General features: G+C 50.0%; 5 protein-coding genes across 5 annotated transcripts; 4 read left to right on the forward strand and 1 right to left on the reverse strand.

The window, feature by feature from the left end:
• Positions 1-1,463: 1,463 nt before the first annotated feature.
• Positions 1,464-5,873, forward strand: BROUX77_008078 (uncharacterized protein; the record flags this gene model as incomplete). Its single annotated transcript, XM_073753243.1, has 2 exons — positions 1,464-2,338; positions 2,390-5,873. 2 exons carry the CDS (start codon positions 1,464-1,466, stop codon positions 5,871-5,873), a joined length of 4,359 nt encoding a protein of 1,452 aa, XP_073602371.1.
• Positions 5,874-8,447: 2,574 nt separating this feature from the next.
• Positions 8,448-10,372, reverse strand: BROUX77_008079 (uncharacterized protein; the record flags this gene model as incomplete). The annotated part of the gene is made up of 2 exons (XM_073753244.1): positions 8,448-9,927; positions 9,996-10,372. 2 exons carry the CDS (start codon positions 10,370-10,372, stop codon positions 8,448-8,450), a joined length of 1,857 nt encoding a protein of 618 aa, XP_073602372.1.
• Positions 10,373-13,611: 3,239 nt separating this feature from the next.
• Positions 13,612-15,879, forward strand: BROUX77_008080 (uncharacterized protein; the record flags this gene model as incomplete). The annotated part of the gene is made up of 7 exons (XM_073753245.1): positions 13,612-13,710; positions 14,129-14,141; positions 14,265-14,306; positions 14,548-15,137; positions 15,206-15,372; positions 15,432-15,537; positions 15,625-15,879. The coding sequence occupies 7 exons, from the start codon at positions 13,612-13,614 to the stop codon at positions 15,877-15,879; spliced, it is 1,272 nt and encodes a 423-aa protein (XP_073602373.1).
• Positions 15,880-17,585: 1,706 nt separating this feature from the next.
• Positions 17,586-19,293, forward strand: BROUX77_008081 (uncharacterized protein; the record flags this gene model as incomplete). Its single annotated transcript, XM_073753246.1, has 4 exons — positions 17,586-17,675; positions 17,748-17,822; positions 17,890-18,135; positions 18,217-19,293. 4 exons carry the CDS (start codon positions 17,586-17,588, stop codon positions 19,291-19,293), a joined length of 1,488 nt encoding a protein of 495 aa, XP_073602374.1.
• Positions 19,294-21,740: 2,447 nt separating this feature from the next.
• Positions 21,741-22,669, forward strand: BROUX77_008082 (uncharacterized protein; the record flags this gene model as incomplete). Its single annotated transcript, XM_073753247.1, has 3 exons — positions 21,741-21,750; positions 21,827-22,310; positions 22,381-22,669. 3 exons carry the CDS (start codon positions 21,741-21,743, stop codon positions 22,667-22,669), a joined length of 783 nt encoding a protein of 260 aa, XP_073602375.1.
• Between the last annotated feature and the right edge of the window lie 3,096 nt (positions 22,670-25,765).

Below are 25,765 nucleotides of genomic sequence, written 5' to 3' on the forward strand. Positions count from 1 at the left end.
GCCACGAATAGACCCTTTCTATCTAGCTTCATCGAGGCCATTCGATAAATTGACAAAAAGGTGGAATGGTTAGAGTTTACGTTGCCTGTTTTGGCCCTTCATGGCGTCAAGTTGGCGCAGTGGTTTTGGCTTGAGATATAGATATTGGTGTTGTGGCAAATCATGGCTAGCTAGTCTCAAGATTAACGAATACATGCTGCTTGGCCGCTCATTTGATCAAGTCCATTTGATGGAATGTCAACCTCGGTGGCGCAGCAAAGGAACCACGTGCAGACTGATCACCATTAGATGCTCGAAATCTCATTAGAAGGCTAGACTGGGTTTTCACCTGGAAAATTCATGGGAGGAAGCTGCATACAGGAATTACAAATAAGTGGTAGTTGGGTGTGTTGTGAGTTCTTGTGTAACGTAGATTCTTGGCGATTTCTTGCTGTAACTATACTTTTGTGAGACAGTGAGCCCCCCTTGAAATGCGGGGGGAGGCTCTATAGTGTGGGGAAGTTTGTCTTGCTGATTGAAGAACCAACTATTGATTTGGGTTTTATTACTGTATGCCTGAAACTTTATGACTTGATGAAAGACTCAACAACACGTAGTATAGCCCATGTGGGCAGGCCTTGGCCGTTTCTGGCAATAAACAAGAAGCTAGACGAAAAAGGTCCCCACACAGTCTCAAAAATGTGGCGAAGAAAGGCAATAGGCACTACACATTTTCAGGGTTTCTAGTCGACATGGTTGGTCTACGGAACTCGTCCGTTGCACAAATGGGTATCATTTCAAAATTGGCGAAATTGATAGTGGCATTTACGTCATGGGTTAGCGCCGTCAACTCCCCCGCAAAGGCTAACCACAGGAGATTGAATCAACTGTTCTAGTACGTATAGTCCCGTTTGCAAGCCCATCAACGTGATTGATATTGATGAGAACGTCAATTTGGCGGTCAAGTAGGGTAACTTGACTTTGCCACAACCATTCCGATTTCTCTGTCAGAACCCCGATGTTCTAAGTACTTTTGAAAGCAAGAAAAACAGAAACTTGGACCAATAAACCTACTATTGAGGATTTCTCCCCGGGTCTATGCAACCAAATGTCTGCCTTCGGGGATCTTCCCATCCCCGCTTTCTCGAGTAGTGTAAAATGATGATCCCAAGACCATCACCATAACCCCTATCACGTGACTACACAACCCTACAACTTATCCTAAACACCGCAGACGACAAATATGATTAAAGGGAATGCCCTAATCTAACAGCCCCTTTATTCAGAAGTATAAGTAGCGCGCGGCTGTCCAGGAGGTAGCCATAAGTGATAGACCTTAATAGATAACTTCAACTTCATCCAAAGTGCCGTTCACCACATTCACTGCCTTTTGGAACCTACAGGTTATGAGCCTCTTATTTACATTCCAAACCCGTTTTACCAATCTTTAAACCAGCACCCCAAGAACCCCAGATTTGAGAAACATGGCAAACAACACTGGCAGCCCACTCAACAACTTTGAGGACATGCGGAAAGAAATTTCCAGCATCCCCCAGATTTTTCCGCCGCCACAGTCCATTGTGATGGCTACCAGTGTCCCCAGCCCAACACACGAAAACTATCGACAATGGCTTCAGACTCTGAACCACACCCTGATGCACAACTCCCTGCCGGTAGTAAACGTGAGACCGGGACCCAGATTCGCTGAAGGCTGTGCTCCTTGTGGTGTTACTGACAGTCGATTATATCACACTGTCCTATCCACATTGAACAACACGCAAAAACTCACATTTGCGTCTGAGAGTTCCGAGCGGCTCATGCAAAAGCTTGAAGATTATTTCAGCAAGTTTGACAGAGCCGTGGAGGAACACCTCAAAACCCAGCTGACAAGCATCAACCCGGTCCCCAAGTTTTCCAACATCTGGGCAAACATCAACTGCGTGAGAGCGCAGTTGCAATACTATGATCCATTGGCGGACAAGATACACAATGACAAAGAGTTACTGCGTCGAATCTCATTGGTGATCGACCCAGTACGCTACGACCACGCGATACAGTACGTGAGAAGTACTCCATACGCTTCGGCCGAAGACATACTCGACAAATTCATTACAGATGAATTCAGAAATGTACCCAGCCGCCATGGTGCCCCCAGCTCTCACGTGGCGAAAACTCCGGCACCCACTGTTGCAGCCAACAGTGCCGTCGAGACCCGCTCAGCAAAGGGCCAACGTCGCAGACCTAACCACAACCGCGATGCTGAGCGTCAATACCCTCCTTGCTCGACTTGCGATGATTACCACCATCCCAACTCGCGCTGCAATGAATCTCTAACACCTACAACTGGTAAGTCCCGCTGGTTAGTTGACTCTGGAGCTAGTAGGCACATGACCGCTAACCAAAATCTCAGGTCACTAAAAACCACACGGCCGGTTGTCGTCAAGACTGCGTCAAGCAACCTGAAGGCCAACCAGGTGGGCAACACAACAGTTCGTAGTAGTGATAGAGATAATAAACCATTGCAATTACCCTTGAAAGATGTGCTCATTGTGCCCCAAATCACCGAGAACCTTATATCCGTCAGCACACTATGCCAAAGTGGACACAAAGTCACGTTTGACGACAAACAAGTTGTTGTCACAGATAAAGATGACCAGGTCCGACTCACTGGCCAACACAACCCTGCCGACAATCTGTACGAAGTAGACGAAACTGCTTCGAGAAATAACAAGATTGCTGTGCTTAATGCCGTCACCGAGGAGCAAGAGCTTGAGCATGGGAGACTCGGCCATTTCTTACGCGAATCAAAGATGACGATGGACGACTGCGACGCTTGCACACTCACCAAGATGACTGACAAGCGCAACAAATACAGCAAACCAGCATGCGAACCTTTACAACTGGTATCTGCCGACATCATGGGACCATTCCCACCGTCACTTAACAATGGGCGATACGCGTTGGTGATAGTAGACAGCGCCACTCGAATGCACTGGATCTATGAACTGAAAGAAAGATCCGAAGCACGAGACAGCCTGAACAGATGGCGAACACAGGCGGAGCTGCAATCCGGCCACAAACTAAAGGCAATTCGGTGTGACAACGCACGAGAACTCGTCTCGACTACTCTGGAATGGAACCAAGAATATTCAATTGACAATCAACACACGGTTCCCCATCACTCTTCTCAGAACGGACTAGCCGAAAGAGCGAATAGAACCATCCAGGAGGCTGGGAACGCAATGCTCACATGGTCCAAACTACCCAATGAATTCTGGTTCATGGCCATGGCAGCAGCGACACACACGTACAACACGTTCTCCCCACCACATGACCGCTCAAAATCTCGGTACCAAGCCTTCACAGACAAACCTACAGACACCAAACACTTACGCGTTTTTGGCTGCAAAGCCTTCTCGTTGATGGAGTATGAATCACTACCAACAGGCACAAAGCACAAGAACATGCACCACGCGAGAGAAGTCGTCTTCGTAGGATACTCTGACCACACCGACAAGCATTTCCTAGTATGGGCACCAGACCGACAGCATGTGATCAAGGCACACAAGGTCTCCTTCAGACAAGAAATACCAGCTGGAGACACAGTGCACCTCAACTTGCCCACTCGCAATACAGGTCTAGGATCGAGCAACACACCCCCTGCTCGCCGACCAGTTGGCCGTCCCAGAAAAGAGAACAGCGCACCGAAGCCTACCACCAATGAACCAGAAAACGAACCACCTGCTCCGATTCCAATTGAGAAAGGTTCATCGTTGGAAGAACTAATCGTTGAGCGCATTGAAAACAGTACTAGGAATGAGAACGTTGAGCTAGGCTCCGCAACAACCGACAAGATGAAATCGGAAGCTGAGAAAGACAACAGCACCTCATCAGACACTATTGTGACCGAACGGCCCGCTGACGAGGACATGCAGCCCCAACAAGAAGTCATGCTGGAAGACATTCCCAACCTAAAGCCTGAAGAAAGAGGGGAGCTCCCGGACCCGATCGATCCCGGAACAACAACCACGGTTGAGGAAATAGGGGAGCCAACTCAACAGATCAACCCTGCGACCTTGTCCAGACCCGACACATCCGATAATGGTCCAACATATCAAACCAATCCTATCATCAGTCAGAAGCGAACCATTAACGATACAGAGATAACTCCACCGACGTCACCCCATCACAAGAAGGTGAATCTTGGCCCGATCGACATCGAATTTGTGTTGACCGCCAATGCATCGGCGATAACAATGGCGATCCCGAACTACCCGGTGGAAGTCCCACAACCCAAGAACTATTGGGAAGCCGTCAATGACTCCAAATGGGGACCCTTCTGGGTAGAGGCGAATGAGCGGGAGTTAACGCAGCTGATTGCCAACTGCACTTGGGATGTAGTACCACATCCAGGCAAGAACAGCAACATTTTGACGAGCACCTGGGCGTACAAAACAAAACACAATCCCGACCACACCATCGCACTCTTCAAAAGCCGATTATGTGCTCATGGCTTCAAACAACTGGAAGGGATTGATTTTTTCGAAACATTTGCACCCACGGTCAACATGGCAACACTGCGATTCTGCCTATCGCTGGTGGCACAGACTGGTCTTGAATGTCAACACTTTGACATTAACAATGCATTCACTGAAGCGGACCTCCATGAAACCATCTACATGCACCCACCGCCAGGTCTCAGGAATATTCCCAAAGGACAAGTACTAAAACTCAACAAGGCCATATATGGACTCAAACAGGCCTCACGAGAATGGTACAACACTGCGAGCGAATATTTCCGGAGTGTAGGTTTCGTCATATCAGAAGTAGACCCATGCTTGTTCTACAACCCAGACAAGCAACTCATAGTCCTACTTTATGTAGATGACATACTGGTGATAGGGAAGACGGCAGCGATAGACTGGTACCACATGAAACTGAACAATCGGTTCAAGTTCAAACACTTAGGTCCAGTGAGCCGATTCCTGGGGATGGTAGTTCGACGAGATCAAGAAAAGCGAACACTGACAATATCCCAACAACCATACGTCGAAGAAATTCTCCACGACTATGATTTCATTGACAACCGACGACGACCGGTAAATTCACCAGTGACTGAGGAATGCGATCTGCGCCCGAGACAGGATCACGAAGCACTATGCGATGTCACAGAGTACCAGAAACTTATGGGTAAACTCAACTATCTGGCTACCATGACACGTCCTGACATAGCCTTCGCGGTGAGCAAACACTGCCAATTCATGCATGCTCCCACCGACCGACACATGTCAAGTGCCAAACACATCCTCAGATACCTACGCTCACACCCTGCTAGAGCATTGACATACGGGACCCCATCAGAACAAGGCCCCAGATTACTTGGATACTCAGACGCAAACTTCGGAGCCGAATGGGATGAACGATACTCCACCACAGGATACATATTCATGTCCGCTGGTGCCCCCATAAGCTGGAAGAGCAAACGTCAGAAATGTCTGACAACTTCCACGACCAATGCAGAATTCATAGCATTGTCTCAGGCAGCCAAGGAGTCCGAGTACCTAGCCAAAATCGCGAGATTCCTACACGCACCAACACTTCTACCAGACACATACGAACAAACCGTCAGAAGTCGAGGACAGGAATCTACCCAACTGATCTACGGGGATAACCAAGGTGCCAATGCCCTAGCGAATGGTGGACAAAGTCTTGGACGCATCCGTCACATAGAGATGCACTATCTCTTCGTCCGAGAACAATGTTCGCGCAACAAACTGCGAGTGGAGTACATACCTACAGGACGGATGCTGGCAGATGGCTTGACCAAGCCATTGACGGGACAAGCATTCGAAGACTTCACTGAAGGGCTCACCATGCTTGCCAGGGGAGTGTAAAATGATGATCCCAAGACCATCACCATAACCCCTATCACGTGACTACACAACCCTACAACTTATCCTAAACACCGCAGACGACAAATATGATTAAAGGGAATGCCCTAATCTAACAGCCCCTTTATTCAGAAGTATAAGTAGCGCGCGGCTGTCCAGGAGGTAGCCATAAGTGATAGACCTTAATAGATAACTTCAACTTCATCCAAAGTGCCGTTCACCACATTCACTGCCTTTTGGAACCTACAAGTAGCTTACTTGAAGCTAAATTACGAATATACCCTAGACACTTCACACGGCGATATTGAATCATTGGGCTACATGGTAATATTTCTTCCTTGACCCAAACTCAAAAGAAATATTACGATGCACCCTTAGATTCACAAAACTATTCCCCATCTTGTACAAAAGTCGCTAGAAGCAAACGACGCCGAATTGGTTACCGGACAGAGACTTCATGCTCTCCACTTGTCACGCCGCATAGTTTCTATGAGTTCAGGATGGCGAACCATTCACAAGTCCCTATGAGCTAGTGGTCCCCACGCCACTATAAGCTTCGTTAGTTTAACTAATTGATTAGTTGCTTGAACGTTATCAAGTCGATCTACTGTTATCTCGTAGCCATACAACTGGTTTTTATTCTTTTACGTCTAGCTACTGTTATTTCGCAGCAATACGACGGGCAGCCATACAACGTTGAAGAAATGTTTCTTTTTTCCATTTTTAGACATAAATACGGCACCGCAAGATCAATAATCAAAGGACCGATGGTGTAGTTGGTTATCACGTTTGTCTAACACTCATTCCCGAATGGATGGACACAAAAGGTCGGCGGTTCAAGTCCGCCTCGGTTCAGCTTTTGCCGATCACTCCCGGCTTCCGCTCCGTCAGCCGGAGTCACGTGCCGTGTTTTTCTTTTTTTGCCGTACGCCGAGAATCGCTCGCACGCAGACAGGTAAAAAAAAAAGAATACTCGCCAACCAAGCTTTTCAACCTTCCCTCCTCTCATGGGAGAAGCCACAGTGCCGCAAGGTCTGGATCTGCTCCGACAATCTCGCCGCAGTGAACCGGCTCACGTCTCGCTACGCCAAGCCGGGCACCTCCGAGCAGTATTTGAGGCGCGCCCAGATGATCTGCGCAAGCTGGATCAGACCGCACCCAGAGCGGCCGCGACCAAGGCCCTGGCCCGACGGCCCACCCGAGGTAGAGGCTATTTGGGTCCCGGGCCACTCCGACATCGCGGGCAATGAGCTCGCAGATGAGCAAGCAAAGCTAGGGGCCAGGACAAACACCTGGCTGGACGGCATGTCGCTCTCCTGGGCCCGCCACTACTTCCGCTCCCGTCTCGACTCTGCTTTCCGCGCCTGGTGGGCAGAGGAGGGGCGCGACATCAGACCCCATCTGCACCGCCCAGTTGAACCCCCAAGAAGGCTTGGTTAAGTCTCCTTGACAAGACCGATCGCAAGCTCGCCCGCGCAGTGCTGACTGCTCTGTCCGGCCATGGCGACTTTGCGGCCTACCATCGCCGCTTCGAACATGAGGACGCCGTGCTCTCCTGCCCCCTTTGCGGATCGGAGACCGCCCCAGAGCATGTTTAGGTCTGCCCCCGGAACCCACAGTGGGTGTCCCGCAGCTTCTTCCAGAAGTTGATAGGCACCAAGCGCGGGGCCACCTGGCTGGCCGCCAAGGCAGCTAAAGCACCTACTGTGCTGCTCGCCCACCGCCGTGCGAGAACTGAGGCGCACCCACAGGCCGCCGACCCTCCCGCTCGCTCCGCGTCGAGCCTACCACCGCCCGCCCCTCCACCTCCCAGTGCGGGGGCTACCCCGGGCCTCTCGGCTTAGCGCGCGCGCTGCCACTCTCTTCTGTTTGCTCGTTCTCCCTTTCTCTCTCTACTTCCTGTCTTTCCTTTGTTACTTCTCCTTTGTCATGTTCTATCTTTCTTTTGGGTTTGGTCTTCTACAGGGTAAAGGCCGAGGCTTGGGGTCTTGTTTGGGGCCTTACAAGCGAAGGACAGCCATTGCGCTGGGCGGTCGGGGGACCCTCCGTCATTATACTTCGTGCAGTGGGGATTTTCTGTACGCATGGTTTTAGATTTTGGTTTTTGCTTCTGTTACGTATTTTTCCTGGTACTAGAAATAGTCCCCTGTCGTATGTCGAGAATCCCTCGCGAGTAGACAGGCTAATAAAGACTTTCAACTCAACTCAGCGGTAGTCTGGCAAAAAAAAATCATCGGGTTCCTTGCATGGTTGATGTGCACCGCATCTGCCAACTTCAACCCCAAGCGCCGAGCCTGTGCGACGAGCACGTCATTTGTTCTCCACTTTAACAAACCTTACTCAATCAACCATGAGAATAAACAAACGGCGTGCTGTGAACTCGGACGTACTATTTATACAAAAAGGAAGCAGAAATTCAAGGTATAAAATGACTCTAATTAAATCAAATAACTATGCCATGGCAAGCAAGAAAGGAAAACAGTGACAACAGGAGAAAAATGAGGCCGCTCAGTACGGGCCAACAAGCAGTAAAAAAATATACAACAAAGGGTATCTATCTTAAGCTCAAAGTCCAGCTTAGAGGAGAAGGCCGAAGGCTCCCAGGGCCATATACCAGGCCCAGACACCGGTGACGTGCTTGAGAGACAGGGCACTGCTGACTGCAGTACCAGTGGAAGAGGTAGAGGCAGAGGAGGCAGAGGCAGAGGCGGAGACAGAACCAATGGTCTTGTTGGAGTAAACCACAGCACCGCCGGAATCCGCCTGGCGGGGCTCACCAGAGGCGTCGAATGTGCCGTTAGGCAGCATGCGCAGAGCCTGTGCAGATGTCAAGATATTCGGGACCATCGTGACATTGTGGCCCAGGCTGCGCAAGTAGTCGATGGTGCCGTTGTCGTAGTTTGTCTCGTAGTACATGGTTTCCGGGACCACCTGGTCGTGAAGACGGGGGGAAGCAAGGGCTTCCTTGCAGGTCATGTTGCGGTCAATGATGTCGACAATGCTCTGGACTATAGTAGAAATAATACGACTGCCTCCAGCGGCACCAATAACCAAGTCCAAACGACCGTCCTTTTCCATGATGATAGGCGAGGTAGAGGACTGGGGACGCTTTCCGGGACGAATGAAGTTTGTTTCGCTGGGAATAAAGCCCCACTCGTTACTAGAGATAGGAATGGAGAAGTCGTTCATGTCGTTGTTCATGATAACACCAGTTTCAGGGACACACAGACGGGAGCCAAAGATTAGGTTGATGGTGGTAGTCAGACCAATTGCAAGACCGCTCTTGTCAGCAGTCGAAATATGAGCAGTACCAGGAGTAGGGAGCGATTCCAAGCCTTCAGGGTTATAGTAAGGTCCGTCAAAAGTTTCGTTGAGGTGGATCCTAGAGCGAATCTTGTTGATGGTCTCATCTGAAATCATGGCAGAGGTGTAATCAGTCATATTATCGACAAACTTGGGGTCACCTAGTTTAGTACGCATACCATAGGCAAAGCGCAGAGCTTCATCCAATATGTGAGTGCTCTGGTTCAACTGGGTGAGGTCGTTGAAGCCACTGTAGCCATCAAGGACCTTTAGGGCGTTCAGAGTGACAACACCACCCGAAGGCGCATGGGTAGTAACGGTCTTGTAGCCTCTGTACTCAACCTCAGAAGGCTCGCCAAATTGAAGACGGTACTCGTCCAGATCCTGCATAGTCATGATGCCATTATCGGCCTGCACAGCGCGGATAGTTGCCTCGGCAATTTGGCCATGGTAGAAAGCATCAACGCCTTCATTGGCAATGACCTCCAGGGTGTCGGCAAAACGCTTGCGAGTCATAATGTCACCAACGTCGATCCTCTTGCCATTGGGGACAAAATCAACGGCCCAGCACGGATCGTCGATCAGGAACTCGGGGTTCTCTGAGTTCTTGATATAACGCATTAGATCTCTTGTTACACTAAAACCATTGCGAGCCAGGTCGATAGAGGGGGCCAGCAGCTCAGCCCATGTTTTAGCGCCAGATCCGTAGTTCTTGTAGAGGTACTCCAGACCACGGAGTTCGCCAGGGACAGCACTATGAGAAGCAGGGTTAGTCTTATGTACTAGGCAAATTTTGTCCATGGCCTGGTTCATGTAACTTACATTGAAAGACCACCAAATACACTAAGCTGGACATTGTTGTTGAACATGTCTTGGTGAGCTCCAGCGGGAGCGGTCTCCCGGAAATCTATAGACTCGTAGGTGCCATTGCTTGAGCGAATCAGCATGAAGCCACCACCGCCAATGCCACTATGGTACATGGCTACTGTGCCAATGCAAATGACAGTAGCCACCATGGCATCAGCAGCGTTGCCGCCTTCTGAGATGACAATACCACCAATCTTGCTGCACACGTCGCTCTCGGAGGCAACAGCACCCTCTGTAGGCTCTGCGGTCGATCCCGCGGCAGCAGCTGGCGTAAGAAGGGATGCCGCAAGCAGGAGCTTGGAAGCACTTCGTAGTGAGAGATAAGCGGGCATTGTGAAGGCGAAAGCGATGGAAGAGGGGAGAGGGCAAAGAGCGAGGAGGTGCTGCAAAGGCCAAGAAGGAGCACAGGGGCGAATGATAAACAATGAGAGAGCGCTGCAAGACAAAGGTTGGAGTAAACAATGAGATGGGGGAAACAAAGAGAGGGTAGGTATGAAGTGAAGCGCGAGAAGATGAGCGGAATTAATCAGATAGAATGAACGGAGGAATCCCACCACCAAGGCAAGGACGCTGGTGACCTTTTATGCGACCTCAGGCCAATTCATGAAGCCCCGTCTTGCAGGCCTTTTGGTCTTTTGGCCTTTCCGGCGGGAAATAGGACAGCTCCACGGACCACCTTGTCCAACCCCGTCGTGCTTCAACTCACCCCCGTGTACAGGATGCGGACTGTGGGTTGTGAATTGTGGGTTGTGCTTGCTAGCCGCGAGCCCACAAGGTGTCTTCCTGATGCCAGATTTACTTGGCTACGCGTTAACACAAACATTATGGCACTCCTGAACGTCCCACACAACTGTCTGTACAAATATAACAGGTGAGCTTGTATGAAAAGCTAATTGTGGTGCAGTATGGCGTATGTAGGCTTCTACCACCAAAGGGCATTAACAGCATCGAAAAATAGCAGCACAGACGTGGTCTTCTTGGCCAATGCTTCAGTTTGTTTTCTACAATTTACATGGAGCATCCATGGCTGTCTACGGGCAGCCCGCCTTTAAAATATCCTACAAATACAAGATGTCAGGTGAAAGTGGCAGTGGGCAGTTGGCAGTTGGCAGTTGGAAGGGAGGACGGGGAAACAAGGGAACAGGGGAACAGGGCTAGTAAGATCGATCGATAGCCGGCATCTACAGGCCTTTGCAGGCCTTTGATCTGCCGTAATCTAATCGAGCAGGAAGGTTGGAGGCTTCTAGAACACCTTCAGTTCTTCGGTGACCCCAAGATGTGCAGGTACAGGTGGTAGTTGGTTACAACCAAAAGCCAAATACTACATAACCGCATATTGACAATAGTTAACCAGTCTATAACTAACTAGCTACATACATTGTACATACATACATGTCACCTTGTTCCTATCCTCATTGGCACCTCTCCAGCTGCCACCACAGTTTGTGTCCGTCCGTCCAGGCCCAGAAAGGAACCCTGCTTACTACCTGTTACCAACACCGACCTATTTAGGTTCAGGGACCACGACCGCTGAACATTGCACATATCGCCACCATTTTGGCAATCGGATATTATCTATTGGCCGTCGAGCCACGCATTGAAATTTAACACCTCGCACAAAGCCCATAGCAGGCTATCTTATCATGAGGATCTTCGCGGTGACAGATATCAAAAATGGCCAGCTCAACTGGCCTGTCATGGACCGCGCATTTGCGGACGAGCGGACTGGGCCACTCACTAATTGGAGGGGGGTGGGCCGCTAGGTGGGTGCCAGCATGAGAGATAACGATAGACGGACGGGGCATGGATTTCGATACAAGTCAACACCCTTGCACCAGACTTACATGACGTACCGGCAAACACTGCGTCAAGCCTTAAAAGCCCGATACGCATAATTCGTGCTTGGACGGGTACGATGTTTACAAACACAGAACAAATTGGGGTAAAAATACGCAAACTGGACAAGAGAAAAAAAGGCACGGGGCTCTGAATTGTGGTAACAAGAAGCTAAGAGCAACCCCCATCCGAACGACAACAAACAGACGTGAGAGCAGAAATAAAGTTGTTTCCTAGCGAGGCAAAGATGTAATCTCCAAGGAGAATAGCGAGAATCTTGGAGACAAATCCTAAAAAAATATAGGGAAAAATCTGCAACCCGTGTACCTCTTTGACCCAGCTATCATGACAATTTCTCGAAGTTACGTATGGTTTATGTACGGACTTCCTACATTACATGAGAACAACAACTAAGCGAGACCGTAGGGGTTCTCAAGTCTCCCGAAATCGCGGCGTCCCCACCACGGTAACGGTAACCCTATGATAAGCAGGGCCGCATCAGTGTGTATGCACATGGGCCGCATTTATACCGCTCGCAGATAGTTAATACAAGCCCTGGCATTGCACACGCTCCAGTTCCACCGCAGCCTCCATCGCTTAAGCACGACGGGCTCACAGACGGAACTTCTGACAACCATTAGCCCGAGTTTGAGCCAAGTAACCCCAGGAAAAAGAAAAAGGAAAAAAAAACTCAAGGTTATATCGCAATCAGGAAGTGGGGGTACCTATGTACAGACACACATCCATTTAAACTTGCACAAATATGCGTAGCGGCGATAAGGTAAACAACAGCCCCCCAAGTGCTCCCTCAGTCCATCTATCTGCTGCATGCGCTCACAGGGAGAAAAAGCGTCACCGTGTTGATATCCAAGGAAGCCTGCAGGCGGCGCCCCAGGACCCCTGCTTCTTAGCGTTTATCCACCCAGATGAAGACGGAAGTCTGGGGCAAAATGGCGTATCTGAAGAGCGAAGACTAATGCCAAGTAGGGTAGCAAGTGAGTGGTGACGGAGACACAAATGTGGATGCACGTGTGCGCAGCTATGAGGAGAAAGCTGCGGCATAGACTGGTTAACTTTAACTACAACTGTGGCATGGCATTGTAGGCCAAGGAAGAAGAGTGGCGGGAGGTGGGATAAGAGCATGCGTGTAGACACAGGCACTGGACATTCCAAGAATATATGATCATCGCGTGTGTCTAGCTATGTGACCACATGGTTAGTGATAGTATCAATCATTCCCGAATGCGAGTTAAAGCACACCAAAATGCGCCATAACTAGTTCGTGCATCTGGCGATTGATATTATGGAGATACAGAGACAGAGGTGCAGAGATCCACAGATTGCCAAACGCCGCGGAAACAAATCGGCGTTAAACGCTCGGTGGGCACTGGAGCGAGCCCCTCCCCCCACATTAAAGGCCACCAAATAGCCGTGGACAGTCGCCAGATAACGGCTCGCAGTTGGCGTCTTGCAAATGGCGCAATCGGCGAGACTGCCCACTTTCTGGGCATATAGTTACCCCTCCACGGCTCATCCACGGCTGAGCCAGCCAGCCAGCCCAGCCAGCCAACCAACCAGCGCGCAGCCCCAAAAAATTGCTTTGGTCTAATTTTTCGCATTTTTGCGCTATTGGGGAAATGTTCCTCTTCTTCTTCTCTTACTCCCCTTCGGAGTCACCTCAACCAACACCTAATAGACCGACTTGATTCTTTTGATTTGCTTCGACTTTCTCACAATGGCTACTATTGTGCTTGGGTCGTCGTTTGGCGATGAGGGCAAGGGCAAGCTTGTCGATATTCTTAGCACTGACGTGCAGCTGTGCTGCAGAGCTCAGGTACGTTACGTTTGTGTGTGTTCGGTCACACAATCTCACAATCTCACAATCTCAGACTCGTCCACAATCTCGCTCCCGCAACTTTCCCGCGCAATTCTAGGCTTCATCTTTCCTATCTCTGCCCTGACCTTGCTCCTATCTTCCTGACTGCCTGGCGCCGCCGGATTTATTCAATTCGCCGCTGTCCATGTCGGAGATCCAGCGTAGTCTGCGTTGCAGTGCTTATCGCGGCTTCACTCATGCCTGTCCATCTACCGGCCCGCCCACCCGCTCGCTCGCTCCCTGGCTGATCCCTCTCCCCTTTGCTTCTGTTTCCCCCCTTCTCTTTCCCCATTTCCCGGCCCCCGTCTTCTCCACTCTCTGCCTGCCCATTGTTCTTGTTGTACGGCGTTATTGACACTCAATTGATACATCACAGGGCGGCCACAACGGTACGCATACTTCCCTCTACTTTATCTGCACGCTAGAAGACCGGCACCAGCCACGCATAGGCCAGATTGTCGATGCGCTGTGCTGAATATGCATTACCCGTTTTACTGACAACCACTTAACAGCCGGCCACACTGTCGTTGCCAACGGTGTTAGCTATGATTTTCGTAAGTAGTCCTGCACCTCAACACCCCGCCCTCAACCTCCAACCACTCCCTTACTCTCCTGCCCATTCCCCATTCCCCAGTCTCCATTCCCCGCCCCACTCAAGCGCGCCCTCTCCCTCTTTCCAAAGCTGCCTTCGCGCGGGGGCTCGCACCCACGGCCATGGCGCTTCAATTTATCGTCCTCCTCCATGTCCTTTTCCTAAGCCTCTGCTAACCTCTTTAAACCGCCTGCTCCACATAGACCTGCTTCCCTCGGGGCTGCTCAACCCCACCTGTATGAACCTGGTCGGCTCTGGCGCCGTTGTCCACGTTCCTACCTTCTTCCGGGAGCTCGCTGACCTGGAGGTCAAGGGTCTCAAGAACCCTCGTGAGCGCATCCTGCTCTCTGACCGCTGCCACATCATCACCGACCTCCACATCTGTGTCGATGGTCTGGAGGAGGTGGAGCTGGGCTCCCTGAGCATTGGCACCACCAAGCGCGGTATCGGCCCGACCTACAGCACCCAGTCTTCACGCAACGGAATCACTCTGTCTGAGATGTTCGAGGAAGATGTCTTTGAACGCAAGCTGCGTGCCATGGCCGCCGGCTTCCAAAAGCGTTTCGGCGTTCTGCTCAAGTATGACGTCGAGGACGAGCTGAAGCGCTTCAAGAACTACCGTGTGGATCTGCAGCCCTTTGTTGTGGATGCCATTCCTCTCGTCACTGACGCCCAGAAGAAGGGTGTCAAGATGCTGGTTGAGGGTGCCCAGGCTCTGATGCTGGACGTCAACTTTGGCACCTACCCCTATGTCACCTCTTCCAACACGTCTCTGGGTGGCATCTTCACCGGTGTAAGTTTTCATTTCTACCACTCGAAAAACAAAGGGGGTTAAAACACATACTAACATGCCATTTTCAGCTGGCCCTGAACCCCCGCAAGGTTGACAACATTATCGGTGTTGTCAAGTCTTACACCACCCGTGTCGGTTCGGGCTTCATGCCCACCGAGCTCTTTGATGCTGATGGCGAGAAGCTGCAGAAGGTTGGCCACGAGGTTGGCGTGTCAACTGGCCGTCCCCGTCGCTGGTAAGAGGTTCACTGCTCCGACATTGCTCTTTGTTCGTTTGTACTAACCTTGGTTTTAGTGGATGGCTGGATCTGGTTGTTGTCAAGTACTCTGCCGACATCAACCACTACACTTCCATTAACTTGACAAAGCTGGACATTCTTGATACATTCCCCACTATCAAGGTGAGTTTAGAGCGCTTAGATTCCTCACCAAGTTATTTTTTACCTCAAATTGCATGACCAATTATCTAACAACTTTGCCCTCTATAGATCGCTGTTGCCTACAAGGACCCCCGGACTGGCGAGAACCTGGCTTCCTTCCCTGCCTCGCAATCTCTCCTGGAGAAGGTCGAGGTGGTTTACAAGGAGTTTGAGGGCTGGATGTCACCTACCACCTCGGTTTCCAAGTGGGAGGACCTTCCCCCCAAGGCCCAGGAGTATGTCAACTTCATTGAGGAGTTCTGCGAGACCCCTGTCGGCTACATTGGTACCGGTCCTGCTCGCGAGGACATGATCATTCGGTAAAAACAGCGACAATGTATACCCGCAATATGAAGCAGCACAGACATGGATGCACATTTAGAAAGTAGTAGCCAGGAAGAAATGCGCCAATCCTGGAACGGTGGCCATGTGGCTTATTCTTTCTCTACTGTTGTACTGAAGTCTGTCTGCTGTCGATTATTGTTGGGGCCCCCTTGATGATGAAGCCATATTTTTTTTTCATCCGAGTCGTTATCATCAGTCTTGGGTCGAATTGCCGACAAACTCCAAATTGTAGCAGGCGACGGATATTCGGATGCCGATTTCGTTTTTTTCGGCACTTTGATTGTCTGTGTGTCGCTCAACGGCAATGCGACCTGCTGTTCCGTCGGCGCGCAACCCCTGCCGGTTGTTTTGCTATCTTGGGGAATACAATGTCCGATCTCATTTTTCTTGAATAAACGTGTACCTCAGCCTTTTTCCTTCTTATACACTAGAATATACACCACCCTACGATCTGATCTGTTTTTGACAATGAAACATATATCGTGTGTTTTCTCAACTGGCAACATCAACTGTGTCGCTCACGCTGCGTCTATAGAGACCAATGCCACCACAAGACATTTTGAACATGGAGCACATGAGCCGGGCTTTGATGTGCGTTTCTGGGCAACTTCAAAAAACCCGGCTATTGAACAAGATGGCTGCTAAATAGCCCAACACCAATTGTGATAGTGATGAATCTGCACAGGGCCCCGCAAAGAATGTGACTCGATTTGACTAGGATCCAACCAACAACAACAACAATCATTAGTAGACATATCAACAGAGACCACATTCGCCGAGCAGCCCACCAACTCAGCTACAGTAACCGTTGTTGAACTTGCATGTTCATAGGACTCATCTGAACCGGCTCTAAATATCACCCACCCACCAGCCTCAAATATCGATCTGAGCGCCCCGTTTCTTGGCCTGCAATAAGCAGCAAATTAGCGTCGTATCACAAACCCCGACTTCCGACTGTCCTGCTTGGCTTGGTCTCTGGACTTGGGTACGGTTCTCTGATGTAAACAAGCATGTATGTACAGATGCTTGTGTAAGACAGATGTCCACGGCATCTAGTGATTTCCTGCTCCTTGTCGTGAATCAGGCCTCAACCCTCAACCCCCATTGAAACTCCCCACCAGCGCTAGAAGCTTCTTCTTTTCCGTGTCTTGCAAGGTTTCCCTCTCCCCCTCTCTCCCCAGTCACAAAGGAACAATGTATATATATCCATGTGCCAGCTGCAATCTCGTAGCTGGGCTTCTCGGATCGTGGGAGTGCAGCTAAGTTGCATATAAGATCAGCAAAAACCTGTTTGTTGGTGGGTTGTGATGGTGGGCTAAAAAGTTTCCGGGCCAGGGTCATTCCTTGATGAACCCTGGGGCCCTTGGATAATCTTACTTTGCATCATGTCTGCAGCGACAGCAAGGTCATTACACTTGAAACATGAGAGCACATACACCCAGAGAATTCAGCCCCATGGCTAGTCGGCATATCATATGCAGACACACAATCTATACACATTGTCTATACACCATGCAAGCCAAGCAACCATGAGATGGCGGGGCATACAGCCATCGGGCGGAGAGGAACTTGGTATATGAACTGTTGACTATCCTGCTCTTCCATCTCAATTGAAGAGCTCTTGTTCTTCTCATGGTCTCTACCGTCTCACTAATAGGTCATACACTCTCTTCTTCTTTCCCACCATGACTCGTCTTTCCACAATCCTGGGGTCTGCCCTTATCCTCACCAGCGGATCTCACGCTGTGACAAGCACCTTGAATGGAGCTGAAGCTGTAAGTTACATCCAATTTGCCTTGCTCACGTAATACTATTCCATCCTACTAACACGCTTTAACTACCCTCAGTATACTGCCACCAGCAGTAAACCTCTGACAACTACCTCCGTCAACAGCAGTAGCAGCAGCAGCGGCATTGATAGTGTAAGTCTATTTCTTTGGAATCCGTTTCTCAGTCTGCGTCCCGCTAACCCTCCATCCCTCCATATAGTGCACCTCCCTAGTTTCTATTGTCCCCAACGGCGTTCAGCTTCCCTTGTCAGATGCCTACACCAAGTCTGTCAACTATTGGTCGACCGGCCCCGCTGGTGAAAAGCCTGACTGCTTCGTCGCTCCGTCCACCAGTGCCCAAGTCGCAGACATCCTCAAGCTGCTGATCAAAAACAACACGCCGTTTACCGTCAAGGGTGGCGGTCACACTCCCTACGCCGGCGCTTCTAGCCGCAATGGCGGCGTTGTAATCTCCATGGAGTCTATGGCTTCTGTCACGCTGTCGCATGACCGTTCCACTGTTGTTGTCGGCCCCGGCGTACGCTAGATCGATGTCTCCAAAGCCCTTAACCCCGCTAGTCTTGCTGTCGTTGGCGGCCGCATTGGTGACGTCGGTGTCCCCGGCCTACTCCTCGGCGGTGGCATTTCGTACTTCTCCAGCAAGTACGGCTTTGCTTGCGACAACGTCAAGGAGTTTGAGGTCGTGCTGCCCTCAGGCCAGGTGGTGGTTGCGTCAGCAGACAGCTACCAGGACCTCTTTTGGGCCCTGCGCGGCGGTGGTGGCCAAAACTTTGGCATTGTCACGAGCTTCCGCCTGCGCACAATCAAGAACACCGGCCTGTGGAGTAACCGCAACTACATTGCCGGCGACCCGTTGATCGAGCAAACCATCAAGAGCTTCGCGGCCATGCCGCCCGCGCTCAAGGCTGACACTGACGCCCACATGTACCTGTCCCTAGCTGACTCGCCAGGCATCGGCACTGTCATCACACCCAGTGTCTTCCATGCGGCGCCAGTCGAAGAGAACAAGTGGCCAGCAATCTTTGCGCCGTTTGAGAGCATTCCCGGCCTGTTCAACCAGACAGTAGCGGGCAACATCAGCACTATTAATGCGCCTACCACACCCGACCCGGGCTACTACCAGCAGTGGAACACTTTTACCGTTAAGGCCACGAGCGCCGACGTGCTGCTGGATATGTACAAGGTGTTTGGCCAGTTTGTCAACGAGACCCGCGCGCAGCTCGATCAAGCCGCCATGCCAACCATCTTCCACACTCTGACCACCAAGACGCTCAGTCTGACGGCGCGCAACGGCGGAAACCCGCTGGGTCTCTCAGCCACTGCCGGCCCGCTTTGGATCGTCCAGGTCAACCTGCAGTGGAAGGACGGCAGCAAGAACGAGGCGGCGGCGACAATTGTGCAGAATGCCTTTACCCGCTTCCAGGATGCGGCCAAGGCTAGAGGCGTGCTCCAGCCGTTCGAGTACATGAACTACGCTTACAAGACGCAGGATGTTCTGGCTGGCTACGGCTCGTTCAACCAGGCCAAACTCAAGATGGTCTCGGAGAAATATGCCTTTGGAGGGGCCATGAAGAAGCTTTGGACGGGCTGCTTTCAGGTTTGAGCGTCTTCAAGTGGAAACGGGATATTGTCAACCAAGGGTGTGACATTATAAAATGACGAGTTTTTTTTTCTTTTTTCTTTTTTCTGCTTATCCTCTTTTCTACTTCTTCTTTTTCTTCACTTCACGTCACTACTTTTTTTTCTTCTCTCTTGTTTCTTCCTCTTTATATCCTTGTTTCAAGACACCCTTGTTAGAGACTCCATTTACACCAAATGTACATACATACGATCTAAAACCATCTACCAAAGCTCAGGCATTTTCAGCTTAGCTTGATGTCTGGATATGACATAAACTTTCATCATGACCATGACCAAGCTTCAGCCGTGTTATCTGTGCAATTTGCTTGCCACTAAACCCTAGTACCAGCTGTAGCCGGCTTACACGTGACACGCCGGCATTCAGGGCTAAAACTTGTCAGTGAAGATTGGAGGACTCACTGTTATCCTTCACAGAAGTTTCTTCTGAATCATCACGAGCTCAAAAAGTTATTAAGTCAATGATCCTAAGATGGAAGAACAAAAATGATCGATTCAGAAGAAACTTCTGTGAAGGATAACAGTGAGTCCTCCAATCTTCACTGACAGGTTATGAGCCCGGGTGCTTTTTCCTGCAATCAACATTCTGTTGACTTGAGCACACCTCTTTACCAGTGTCTTGAGACTAATATAACTGCATCAGTCATTAACTCGCACAACTGGTCTACCTGTAGTCACTGTCTTTGCGACATACTCCTACAGTCAATTTCTTTCCCAAAGATATATTAAGGCTGATATTCGAAGTCATTGCCGGACATATCTTCACTGACAAAACTACCTCTAACTAGTTAGTTAGTCAAGCATGTTTCAAAGCCGAGTCTAGGGTCTATTCAGGGTTAACACATGAATCATGTTATTTCCCCGGATGCAATCAAGCTTGCATTTCAGGCATTGGACTTGTCGATGCCCAAAATGCAAGCGTCTTTGAAGGCAAAAAAGCAGGGATTCAAAGATCAATTCTAATCTTTGGTGAGCTCAGCATCAATTTCTGGTCTTCCCATGTACTGGTTTTCCGAGCCGAATAAACGCGTCACACGCCAGGCGCAGCATGCACCACTGTAACCCCGCCTTCTTGTCGTCAGCCTCTCTGAATTCGCTTGAATGCTATGTGGATGGTTTAAATGCAGATGAACAATAGCAGTCTACCTTGCTTGAGGCTGATTCATACATACATAACTAACTGATTAGTTAGTTACGTAGCTCGATGTTCAAGGTTCGCCGAGTGGCTTGGGAGGATTGAGGCAAACAAGCCTCACACACTGTTCACACACTGTGCATTTCACTGAAATTAACCGGCGTGACACCGTGTGTGCCCAGAAACAATGCACTGTCAGATGACGTTGGGCACGACTCTGGTTACATGATATAAGCACGGGTATCATCAATGGATGTCTAATGGCGCCTGGGAACTGCGTAACTATCAAGAAGTTGCAGACTTTTTTCGTCTTCGTCTCCAGGTTTCTTTTCTTCATACTAGTTGCAAGCGCCTCCCTCTTGGCGACTTCTTACGCTCGCCCCATCCCTCCGGACCTGGCATAGCCAGAGTCGGCCTGTAGTACGCTTGGGATGTAGATGTATGTATGTACGAGTACTAAGGGCGCAATCATTAATAGCTAGTTGTGTGGGTTTGACATCACCGGCTAGGCCTGTCAGCAAACTTGTGGGCCCTCCAGCTTGCATCTGCTCACGCGTCAGTGAGCAGCGGCTGCTGGTTCTCTTTTCCGTCCTTCTAGACTTGTCTAGCGACACTAGCTATGACGTAACTAACCACATAGCTTCTTTAAACTAAGCTTGAGGTGTCTCGGCGTCAAAAGAAGAGCAAATGCTCACTAAGTTGAAGCAAGAGAACAACAAGAAACTGCATTGACTTGCTGCTCCCTTATGATCACCACCCCGTCAGGCCTAAGTACCGATGTACCGATGTACCACTGCTGCTTCTATCCTAGCTCTACTTGGCTCGCCTGTTTGGGAAGAAACGTGTGCTACGATTGGTGCCTTTTGCGTCATAGGATCGGGCTCTTTCCACTTTATGCCGGACGGGCAAGCAACTGGTCTTGGAGACACGCCATAAGCCGGCAGCTGCTTTTGTGAGCTGGAACCCATCAGCTCTAGCCATAGCCCGATTGCGTTACTGCATGTGGAGTGCTGTCGTTGCAGCTGCCACACGTCCAGAAGGAGAATAGGAAGGTGAGAGTGAAAAGGTTAAGTAGCACCGACCCCGCCAACGCAAAGTCAGTTATTGCCTTTACGCCTCTCCATCTTTCTTCCGCCTTTTCTTTTACTTCGCTCCCTGCTCACATCACGCGGCTTCATAAAGTCTTTTCTTGTTGCTACATAGAAGAAGGCCTGAATTCAACAGTCTAATATCGCCAAACACATACACACATACACATACACGCACGTCTTGTCGCGATGAAGTTGGGTATGCAGCTGCCCAGCGCCTATTCCTCTTTTCTCTGTTGCCCCTCTTGCCCTGCCACTATGCTAACACTCCCCAGGTATTCCTTTCGGGCTTGCGGGCATGGTGCTGATAGCCACGTCCCTCTTGTTCCTGTGGTTCGTCATATTATCGGGCTTGACACACCACAGTCCATTTGGCAAGAGCTATTTCCTACAGGCCGATACATCAGGCATCACCGGTGCCCGACAAACAAGCCAGTGGACCTACTTTTGGATTTGCGGTGAAGGCAACCGTGACTGTGGTTCTGCTCATGCTGCCCTTCCCTTTGGTTATGCCTGGGACAGCCGTGCTGCCAATGTGCCCAGTGGCCTTGGCGGTAGCCATGGCAATCACACCACATCGACGCACTTCTGGTACATGTGGCGCTTCGGATGGGTGTTCTTCATGATGACTCTGTTCTTCGAGACCGTTGCCTTGTTCACTTCGATCCTGGCCTGCTGTGGACGGCTAGGCGCTGCTCTAGCTTCCTTTGCTACCGCCGTTGCCCTGTTCTTCTACGCCCTCGCGGTGTCGCTCATGACGTAAGTGAACCCACATGTTGTATTGCCATGCCCCGGCTTGATACTAACATACGAATCTGCAACCGTATAGTGCCACATTTGTGCAAGCACGCGATCGCTTCAAGGATAATGGCCGTCATGCCCGCCTAGGTCGCTGGAACTTTGGCTTTGCCTGGGCTGGGTTCGCCGCCCTGGCCCTAGCCTGGGTACTGTTCAGCGCCAGCTTCTTCGCCGCTCCCAGCCGCAAGAGCCGATCTGCCACAACCGAGAAGCGCGGTGCTTACCCGTGGCGCAAGCGCAACACCAGTGCCATTGGCGAGGGCCGCATGCAAGATGGGCGTGTCGCCGAGGGCCGTCGGGTCAAGGATGAGTATATGTGAAAGTAACGCATACCGCTCCACATCCGAAGCCAAGTTGGGGGTCGTCATATCCAGATGAAGAAAAAGAAACAAGTACTTGCTTAATACGGGTCATTTCGAAGCTACATTTTTTTCCCTTGGGGCCAACGCTGGCGCTCTGTGTCATAAACTTGTCTGTTCCGCCGTGGAAAGACCAGCTGTGTTTTATAGGCCAGCCGGCTACGGCGCCGAATCAGGGAAACGGCCAATTTTTTTTCTTCCTGTTTATGGCACCACTGCCGCGCCGCTCTCCTATCTTGGGTGTTACTGTTTCTTTGCCTTCTTAATCTTTGTGGAATGGCCCCCATCATCATTGCGGGACACTCTACTGTTGCCTCATACTACGTTTACTATGGACAATGTCCTGATCAAACTTTTAATCAGCCCAGTGCGGTAGCAATAGTCTCCTGTGGTTCAATATCGCAGAGCTTTTGCTATATACCACCTGACTACAAGAAGAAAATAGATGTAATGGTGTCCAAGGTACAAAATAGTTACCAGGAGACTCGATTAATGAGGGGGGTTCTATAGTCTTTGTGGGCATCAGGAGCTGGGTCTCGTTGGTCCTCTCACGCATGGATTTAACGGTGGGAGTGTGGATTTTTAAAGATTAATACGGGGTGAGCATTTCGAGAGATATTTTTTTAGGTTTTCTTTCAACAGCTAGCTAGTGTTTTTGGTTGATTATAACTAGTTTTAATATTGATGTGTTTGAGATGTAGGGCCACAAAACAAGATCGTCAACGACCTGACCAAGAACAAAGAAAGGTTCAAATGAAAGAGGCAACAAGACGAAGGATGTTGGTTGTTGGGCGGCGTTTATCCTGGCCACTGCCGGATTTCTGTGAAGAGAGAGTTATCTACAAATATAACTAGTTACTGCTTGTTTATCTACTCCAGCAGCTACCTACTAGTGGCTCTTGTTGGTGAGTTCTTTTTCCATCATGCTCATGCAGCTTGTGCTATGGGGATCAAGTCTCACGTCCATGGATGCCAGGGAATGGCAAAGTTGCCGTGTCCATACATTGCGGCCGTTAAAGTGCCAATATCAAGTCGGCCATATGCTTTGTAGTCCTTGAACCTCTAGGCCTCGACAGTCTCTAACTTGGCCATGCGGAATGGCTCCATTCTATGTCCCCACGTCTTGAACGCTTTGGAGGTGTGTTCCTGACACCACCTTTCTGCCCCAAAAAAGATATAGAGTCTACCGACTTTTGTCCTAGGGATCGTTTAGGTCAGTGGTCGACTCTCTCATTCCTGAGTATGCCTTGCCTTGACTTGACTATATTTAACGTGTAGCAAAATCACTAAGATCACACGACGCCGGACTGGTTACTGAAGGGAAATTTAAAGTCCTCCGCTCGACACGCCCATTTGATTTGATTTAATTTTTATTCTTTCTCGACACGCCCATCGTGGTGACCCTGAACCTAAGGGTTCTAGGGCATTTGTCTCTTTTAACCCTAAATATCTGCTTGTACGAATATCAATAGGGGACATGGTCTAGTGGTATGACGGATCCTTAGCAAGGTTGAATCTACTTGGTAGATTTACGGCTTGGATCAGGTCCGGGGTTCGATTCCCCGTGTCTCCATATTTCTTTGCTTTTTGGATTCGGGAGATTATGTTAGCGGGACTGGTGCCGGTCGGGGCCGGGCCTAGGTTGGGTCCATGTCTGGGGGGTTTTTTTTTTCCCTTAAAACCTATCGCGGGAGTTGAAGGGTTGGTTGGGGGTGTTATCTTTTTCCTTTTTTTCTTTTTTTTTTTTTTCGGCAGTTGGGAGGGAATAAATACGAGGATTCCAAACTGGAATGATGGGCGTCAACATAGCTGGGGAGGGGGCTTTGTGAGCACTCAGGAGGAATCTAAAAGGTGCTCCTTGTGCATATGGATACACTTTTGTTGTATGCCAAATATCCCTCGCGAGTAGACAGGTGAATGAAAGCCTTCATCATCAGGGCAGGCATGTGAAAAAGAAGAAGAAAATCAAGAAAAGACCCTTTAAGCGAGAGTCTCCGAGCAATGTAGTTGTGTAGACGTGTAGTTAGTTACAGGCAAGAAAGGACATAACTAGCAAAGTGGACGAAGCAGATTGCCACACATATGCACGTGGCGTATGTCGGCGAGTTCCGGCGGCCAGTCTAGGCCTTTCTGTGTATGTAGAATGTTTGTGGAAGAGCAGGAAGGTCTCTGGGTCTGAAGGTTGGCGTGGGCTGCGGGAATGTCGCACAGGGCGGAGAGACGTATATGTACATATGTATGCATGCATGTGCATATGCACGTGATCCTGGCGTGGTACCATAGTGTATCAACATCGACTAAGTGTCTGGATTGCCAGGGTGTTTGGATTTCTTGCCATCTGTTCTGTTTCGTTTGCCTCGATGGCCGGGCAAATAGGAGCCCTGTAAGAGCCTTGGTGTGCTCGGCTAAAGGTAATGGTCCCTTGATGGGTTGAGCAAGGAGTTAAGGATTTTTTTTTCGGGGGTCCGCAAAGGAGATGAAGCCGAGAGAGGCGACCAGCAAGGGGGGCATGAGCAACTGGTTGAAGAAGGTAGCAGATGTATAGACTGGAGCTGATGTGCAGAGTCACATGCAGGTCTGCAATAATGCAGATTTGGGTGTATTTTCCAGAGACAGAATACACACATACGTAGAATAGAGACTTGGGTAGTTAACTATAGCCATGATCGACTGGCTAACACCTTGTCGACTTACACAATCAAGGTTGTGTTCATGCGACAAAAACAGAGGGAAAAATCGGACAAAAAAAGAAAGTAAAGGAGCAAAAAGGAAGCGGCTAGTGGGATACGAGGTCCCTTGTCATGTTTGTTTCATTCTTTGGCGGACTCTAGAAGAATGATGTTACATGGACACAAGAACAAGTCTCGGTGGGAGAGAGAGAAAGAGAGCAGCAAAGAGAATCCAGGGAGCGGCCAGTGGTACGATGGCAACTGCAATGGCAATGGGAAACGCGATGGCAAGAACAGGCTCGAGTCTCCCTTGCACAACGGAGCACAAGGCATGTCGAGGCTTGGGTTGGCGTTGCTGGCAGGGCAGACTCAGACTAGCCAAGAATTG

The sequence above is a fragment of the Berkeleyomyces rouxiae genome (genome assembly GCF_048999995.1).
Source record: "Berkeleyomyces rouxiae strain 22BRR77 chromosome Unknown BrBRR77_ptg000012l, whole genome shotgun sequence".
NCBI classification, from domain to species: domain Eukaryota; kingdom Fungi; phylum Ascomycota; class Sordariomycetes; order Microascales; family Ceratocystidaceae; genus Berkeleyomyces; species Berkeleyomyces rouxiae.